Genomic DNA, 7,832 nt, shown 5'->3' on the forward strand with positions numbered 1-7,832 from the left:
CTCACAGAGCAGAAGGGACAGAAGAACAAAAGGGTCCTAAACTGGTTTCCTCCAGTCCTATATAAAACTAATTCATTGATGGGGGTAGAGGCCTCATGACTTAATCACTTCCCAAAGGGTCCCATCTCTCAATACCACCACAATGGGAGACTAACTTTCAACATGAATTTTGGAAGGGACACATGCACACCATAGCAATGGCCAAACCTAGGGCCAAATAAACTTGTGTTTAGGTAGGAAGAAAGGATGAGGGAAAGAAAAAACAAAACAGGTTGACTTCCAGGTGTCATCTCAGATGACTAAGTGGATATTAATGTCCTTTTATCAGGAACACAAGACAGCAGAAATAACAAGTTGGGAGGCAAATATTTTAGGTATAATTTCCAAAAAGGTATTCAGAGATTTTATTCAATTCATTCATTAATAAGGGTACCAATAAAGTATTTGAGCTGATTCAAAGTGTATTTGATAAGATACTTTGTATATAAAGACAACCTAATAAAATACCAAGTTAGATATATAACTGTTTAATATTTAATAACATTGTAAATTATAATCTCTAGAATTATTGATGGCACTGGACAAAAATTATTTGTATTTCTACCCAACATAAATCTGTAATATAAGCTCCGACCCTACAGAGTTGTAAAATAATCCCATAAATAGAAAGTCAAGACTAACACTGTCCTGATACACTTTTTTTTTTGCTATTGTCAAGTTTAAAACAACTTGATGCATTCGGATTTAGACACAGTAAACCTGAAGTACTTCTAAAATAATACAACAGAGGAGTCCACTTGGCAACTAGATAAATGCATTTAAGGATAGAGATTTCTTTAATTCAAGGCTTAATTATAATAAGTGATGACCTAAGAAAAAATAGTTCATACAGAAAAAGTATGAGAGTCAGACACTAAAGCCAAAAAGAAACCTTAGAATATTTATGGATCAATCAAGAAAAAACAAAAGGAGCATCCAAATTGATCAGAAACATAAAGTTGCAAGTAGAAGTCAAGTGAAATTTGGTCCCAGAAGGAGGGTATAGTCTTCAGTAATGTGTCATAAGACATCCAGTAAGGAAGGAGAATGCAAAGATACCAATGCATTTACAACTCGATAGTGACTTGCAACCTTGATGAGAGTATTTTTATTTGTGTGGCAGGGCTTTAAAATATTGATGTGAAAAGCAAATAGGAAATGATGAAAAGAAAGTAGATACAGGACTCAAGAGACTCCAGGGAATGTTTGCTGCTGCTGTTCTGAGAGAGGAAATGTTTATCACATACATTTGCTTGAGGGGAAAGAATCAATAGAATGGTCTTGACCAAGGCTTAGGACGGAAGGGGAGAATGAAGGTGGAGGTCACTGGAAACTGGGATGAGTTGAGATCTGAAGCACTCTTAGGGTTTAATTATGAAATGGTAGTACAGATCTTTGAGATTAGAGAAAAAGAAAAATGATAGGTGTGAGCACCATTATATTGGTCATCCAGAGAGGAAGTGAAAGAACTTTCTACCTATTGGTTTCTCTCTTTTCCCCACGGGAGCATGACTGAAGAGGCAGGAGATTGGAGAAGGGTAGTAAATATTTGAGAATGTCACATGGAGAAATGGCAAGAGAAATATTTATTAATAGAAACATATAACCAGGCATGATGGTGCATACCAGCTGTGCAGGAGGATGAGCCAGAGGGTTGCAAGTTCAAGGCTAGCCTGGGCAACTTAGCAAGACCATATCTCAAAATAAAATACATTTTAAAAAGGTTGAGATCGTAGCACAGTGATAGAGTGCTTGCCAAGCATGTGCAAGGCCTTGAGTTCAATCCCCAGCAAAAGAAAGAAAGAAAGGAGAGAGGGAGGGAGGGAGGGAAAATGTATAAGTGAATAATGTTAGGTTCAGCTCATGATGTAAAATGTAAATTGAAAATAGTTTTGTGATTTTGTCCATCAGTGCTCCGCAATCCAAAATAGATGATAAAATATAAGAATAAAAGTAGAAACATACACTTAAATATAATCATTTAAATGCAGCATAAAACAAAAGAATAAACATATGCTTTTATAAGCATAAAATAATATACTTTCAAGTACAAACATATACTTTTGTAAGTATTACAATTAATAAGGGGTTGATTCTTCCAGAAATCTCATTTCATGGTGAGAAGAGCAGAAACCCTAAGTCTCATAATCTTTTGCTACTGCTTCTAATAACCTTAAATATGACTTATGATGTTGAGAAATATTTCCTCAAGTGGGGCATGAAAATACCTACCAGCCTCAGTACACTCAGTCGTCTCACAGATGCACCATGTGTTTCTTTTCAATCTCACTGCAGGCTTTCTCCACCACCACAGCAGCACATGCTCCGACAACAGTGGCTTCTCAGAAGAGCCTAACTCGCACCTCTTCTTGCCCTCAACATCCAGCCGCTGCTCCCTGGCACTCCAAACCCCTGAATTCAGCAGGGGGAAGACAAGTTGGAGCACCAGAAAGGAGACCACACTGAGAGATTGGGATTCTGCATCCTGATGCTGTGGCAGACTTCATGCTCAGAGAAGAACCCCAGGCACATAACTTCATTGCTCTGCACGTTGGTTTTTCTACTTGATAGGTTTTAGCTACATGACATGGACAGTGATAAACTGAACAAAGACATAATTTTCTCCCAAACTCTGACATTGCTGAAGGCAGAAGATTTAAGGATGACTAAGTTCGGGGCATAAGGTTTGCTGGTGGAATGTTCTCAAAGGGTTCAAGCTAAGAGAAGAAGGAGAAATCCCACCTTCTGGTTTTAAAACCTTGATACAAAGCACAGTGGAATTCCCTGTGGACTTCACTTATCCCTATGTCCTAATTAACTTCCATAAAATTTTCCACAACCCCAGAGTCCTATTTTTCTTCATGAGGACTTATCAGATGAGATCTATCTGGCACCTCCCCCTTGAATCCAGCTCCTCCCTCTATCTAAAATTTTGTATCTTCCTAGGAAAAAAGAAGAGTTGGATTCTGGGTTCTTACTCTAGGCCATTGCAAAAAAAAAAAAAAAATCGCAAATTTTCTGCTGGCAGAAAACAATCAGAATAAAAATATTTCTTAATTGTGTTTTTTAAAGGTAGACTGTTGTGAGTTGCTTTGGAGGGAATATGTTTCAGCCACAAAAAGACTTGAGCACAGACAGGGTTGTGCCAGGTCGTGTGTGGTATAGAGCACTTTGAACACATTCTTCTTCCAAGAATATTCTAGTAGAATGGAGTGGCAAGACACATGTTTTCAGTAATATTTTACTTCATTGCTCAATAAGTTGCAAGAAAGCAAAGTGCAGAAAAGAATTTGAGGGAATTTGAAGGAAATCATGAGAACTAAAGTTAAAAAAATCACAGACATGTATGGGCAGAAGATTTATTTTATTCTAAGACCACTGCCATCAATAGTGGGGAGAGCACAGACTAAGTCTGAATACCTGGTGATGAGAGAAAAATTCTGAGATGTCCTAAATTTAATTATAAAGGGGAGGATGGAAGAGGGAAGGGGAAAGGGAGCTAATTAGTTAACCTTGGTCCAAACAACAACAACAAAAAACAGTCCACATTTCAAAGGATGTTAAAATCTTTACTCAGAACCCCAGGTAACCATCCCCTAGGCAAAATAGCATCCTGCTTACAGCCATTCTCAACCAATCAATCCAGAAGCAACAACTAATGGACTATCCTCCTACCCCCAAACTCGACCTGTTTCATGTTATCAGGCCTCTTTTCTTTATAGCCAATGAAGGTTCAATGTAAACAACCCATACTTTTCTTCCCCAATTTTTCCTTAAAAAAATCCTCTTAAGTAGCCTGTTGTTGATTACAGAACTCATTCTTTTCTGGTCCTTTTCTGGCTAGCATCTTTCACAGTTCAATCAACACTTCTAGTTTAGAGATTCCCTAAATTTTGGTTTAATTCTATGTAGCCAGACACAGCACTTAAAGGGCTGGAGAATTTTTAAGTGCTGAACTAAATAATAATAATAATAAGTAAGGTCAATTAGTTAACACTAATTGACCTTACTTATTCAAAGGAAAAATAAACTTTCTTCTAGCTTCATGAGAGAAGATAGTTCTACAGCTCAGAGGGATACTCCATCAAGCTCCCACTCAAGGCTCCTACCGAATCTGGGAGATTGGGGCACAATCTTCCTTGATGCTTACCTTTCAAAGAGAAGGTTCTAGGGTCCTAGAAAAAGACATTTGGTGTTGTCAAGCTGAAAAGAGGCTAGGATATTTGCAACTCAAAAGGACAGAGAAAGGACTTAGCAATACATTTTCCAAAGTAAATACTCAAAGAGAGGTCAGGAGCCTAGAATCCAGAAAGAAATCTCTTTCCTCAAGTGGCAAGACTAAGTGAAAACTCTGTTAAAAAAAATTTAAAAATTTTTAAAAAACTCTAAGGTTGTCTTTGTCACAAACAAGAATAGAAGGATCTGAGATTATTTCATATAAAGAAGACAGGAGAATAAAGTCTAAGTGATCCCATCTTGTTGAACAAAAGATTTGGGGCAGTGGAGTGAGGTAATCCCTACTTCCAGTTTCCATCCAGAATCTACCCACTAGATACAGGAGTGGATAGCTGAAGGCACGCAGGGAGATGTCTTTCTGGCTATGGGAGGGCCTTCTGGAGGCAAAGTATTGTTACCAGGCTGATTGCCACTCAAAATGACCAAAATTCAAGAAACAGGAATTGTTGGAAAGTTTTGGCTGACCCTGAGGAGACAGAGGGGCTCACTTCAAAGCTTTACCCTAGGGAGTCTCAGGGGCATGACAGGATTTTATAGGGAAGAGAAATAAGACAGGCTCCAGGCTGGGCCAGTCCTTCATCAGTTAGGGTAGGTGTCTTCTCCAGAACATTTCAACTCCCTGGGCCCACCCAGCTCTAGCATTTTCTTTTCAAACAGACATATTACTGTTCTGCAACTCAATTCATATGGTTGTGTAAATTGATGACACAGTAAATGCTGCTTGCATAGAACCATCCAAGTGAGGCTTCTCTTCGGCTAAAGAACAACTTCAAGGGAGCCTCTGGTTATAGTATGGCCAGGATAATTTACTCTGTTCCCTAGAAGTTTTCTTAGTTCCCAGGCTACACAACCCATGAGATGTAAATGATGAATCCTTACAGGCAACACAAGGGAGGGGGAAAAAAAACAATGTGTCTTGCCCCCCACCTCTCCACCCTTCCTACTACCAAGCAGATTCTGGAGAATTGAGGTGATCAGAATCCTTGGCAGAAGGCTCTGTTGTTAGACTGAGAAGCAAAGACTGCCCTGCTTCTCTGTTGCCACATCTCTCTGGGATCCTCCTTGCCCCTTTGGTGACCAAGGATGACCAGGCTTCCCTGTCAGCCTCCTCAGCCCTCAGGTAATGGGACATAGGAGTCAGAGAGTGTGGGGGCTCATGGTCCCCAGGCCAATTGCAGTTCCCACCTTTCTCCAATGTCAGAGCTCATGAAAAGAGCTGTGTGGCAAAAAGGAGCTGAGTTGATGGAAGAGCGACTAGATTGGTCAGGTAGGATGGGTTAGTCTCCTGGAGAGTCATCAGCTGTGTAAGTGGAGTAAAGCCTTGGCAGGCTCCATAATGCCTCCAGTTCCAAACTGTGTGTTTGTAAACAAGCCCTCTGCTCCTTCAGTGCAACCATGTTGCCACACTCTTATGAACCTCATAGGGCATGTAACAAGGACTTAGAGGCTACTTTTGCTAAATATATTGACTTTTCTCTTGGGCCTGCAGATGTAAAAAACCTAGTAACTCTGTCTCCATTTTGCATTTGACTCCTTTACTCTGAGTCACCTCAGATGGCAGGAACAACAGGTCTCATTGATAAACACTTTGGGATGAATCAAAACTACCCCCAGGCAACTTTCTTATCACTTCAGATGACCAATCCTGAGACAATGATCAACCAGACACAATTTGACCAAGACTGGTTACTACACATATTTCTGGTTCCCCCCTCTCCCAACCCTTGTCTATACTGTCTGAAAGTTCTTGTCAGCAACCCCAAAGAAAGACTAGAAATGCTGGTCCCCTTTGTCTTCCCAGGATGGCCATACCTATTAAAGTTACTTTTCTGCTTTCCACATTACATTTTTTTAAAAAAACTGAGTCTCAAGATAAATACCCGTAAGTCATTGGAATGCAGAACATATTACTTGTGAGCAACCCAGCCTGTGTCCTTGTGCCCATGTCCCTGCCAGTAGCTTGCCAGTAGCTAGCTGATAGAAAAGCAACAAAACCACAAAATTACCACAAGAAATCCTGAGGAATCACTCCTTTAAAGAACATGCACATTGAAGCCTTTGGAGACCTAGAAATGACCCCAGCCTCATTATAAATAGTAAGACCCACATTCTTGAGTAGAAATTTAAGATGCTAATGAGACATGAAATGTAGAAAGTAGCATGATTAGAATATGCCAGGGCAATGTGCAAGGAAAACTGGCATGAAATTGCATAACCCCACCCTGACTCCATCTGCAAGCTACTCTCCCTCTGTAAATGTTAAAACCACAGGCCAAGATGAGGCGACTCACTCTCTGAGGATATAGATGAATTTATATGTGAATATATAAATAAAATGTTAATATATATTAATTATCCATATATATTTTTTTTATAAAAATGTTTTTATGGTTAGTGATCCTGTCAAAGACTAATTTGTAGGATAAGAGTTAAGGTATGAACATATATATATACATACATAAGATTTATATATATATATATATATATATATATATATATATGAAAACCTATTCATATATATTAATTTATATATTCATACCCTAGCTCTAAACCTAACTGTAACCATACACTTAGCACTTAACCTATCTGTGTATAAAACCATATATATTTATATATGTATCTGTTTATATGTATATTTACATGAATATTCATATATATTTTGACACATGTATTTATGTATTCACATATAAATTCATGTATATATTCATATAAATTTATTTATATATTCATATCCCATCTTTAAACCAAACTGTAATCACATAACTATCACTAAAACTAACCATATATAAAACTGTATTTATTTATATAAGATTCCATATATATTTTCACAGATTTATTCATTTATATATTCATACCCTATTTCTCAACCAAACTGTAACCATACACCTAATATATAACATGTATATGTAAAATCATATATATTTATATAGGTTTCATGTACATTTCCACATACATATTTGTTTAAATATTCTTATATATGAATATAAATGTTCATATCCTAACCCTAATCCTAAACCTACACTAAATTTAGTTCTAACCCTGACACTACTCCAAATTATAAAACTATTTTTATTTAAAAATACATATGCAAAGTATATTTATACAAATATAAAAATATCTTATATATACATATGCTTATATGAATATTGAAATGTATTATATATATTCACATAAAAATTCACATATATTCGTATATATTCATTTATATATCCATACCCTATCTTTAAAACAAACTGTAATCATATAACTAAACTGAAACCTATCCTTATATAAAATCATACATATGTATACAGGTTTTCATATATATTTAAACATATATTCCTATATATATATTCTTATGTACGGATATATATGTTCATTCTCTAATCCTAACCCTAACCCTAACCCTAACCCTAAACCTAGTCCCAATCTAACACTACCAACAATAAAAGTATTTCTATATAAAACCATATATATTCATATGAATATTCATATTTTATATATTCATATATTTAGTACATATTCATATAAATATGTTTATATATATTTATTAAATATTCAAACCCTATCTCTGAACT

At 36.8% G+C, this 7,832-nt stretch overlaps 1 protein-coding gene across 1 annotated transcript in view; it reads left to right on the forward strand.

The window, feature by feature from the left end:
* Tespa1 (thymocyte expressed, positive selection associated 1) overlaps positions 1-2,883 on the forward strand; it is a 39,241-nt gene extending 36,358 nt beyond the window's left edge. Inside the window, exon 12 of the mRNA XM_078053369.1 lies at positions 2,335-2,883. Within this exon, the coding sequence (XP_077909495.1) occupies positions 2,335-2,528 (194 nt within the window). The 3' untranslated portion in view covers positions 2,529-2,883. The remainder of the gene's footprint in view (positions 1-2,334) is intronic.
* Positions 2,884-7,832: the final 4,949 nt, after the last annotated feature.

The sequence above is a fragment of the Ictidomys tridecemlineatus genome, chromosome 6, assembly GCF_052094955.1.
Source record: "Ictidomys tridecemlineatus isolate mIctTri1 chromosome 6, mIctTri1.hap1, whole genome shotgun sequence".
NCBI lineage: Eukaryota > Metazoa > Chordata > Mammalia > Rodentia > Sciuridae > Ictidomys > Ictidomys tridecemlineatus.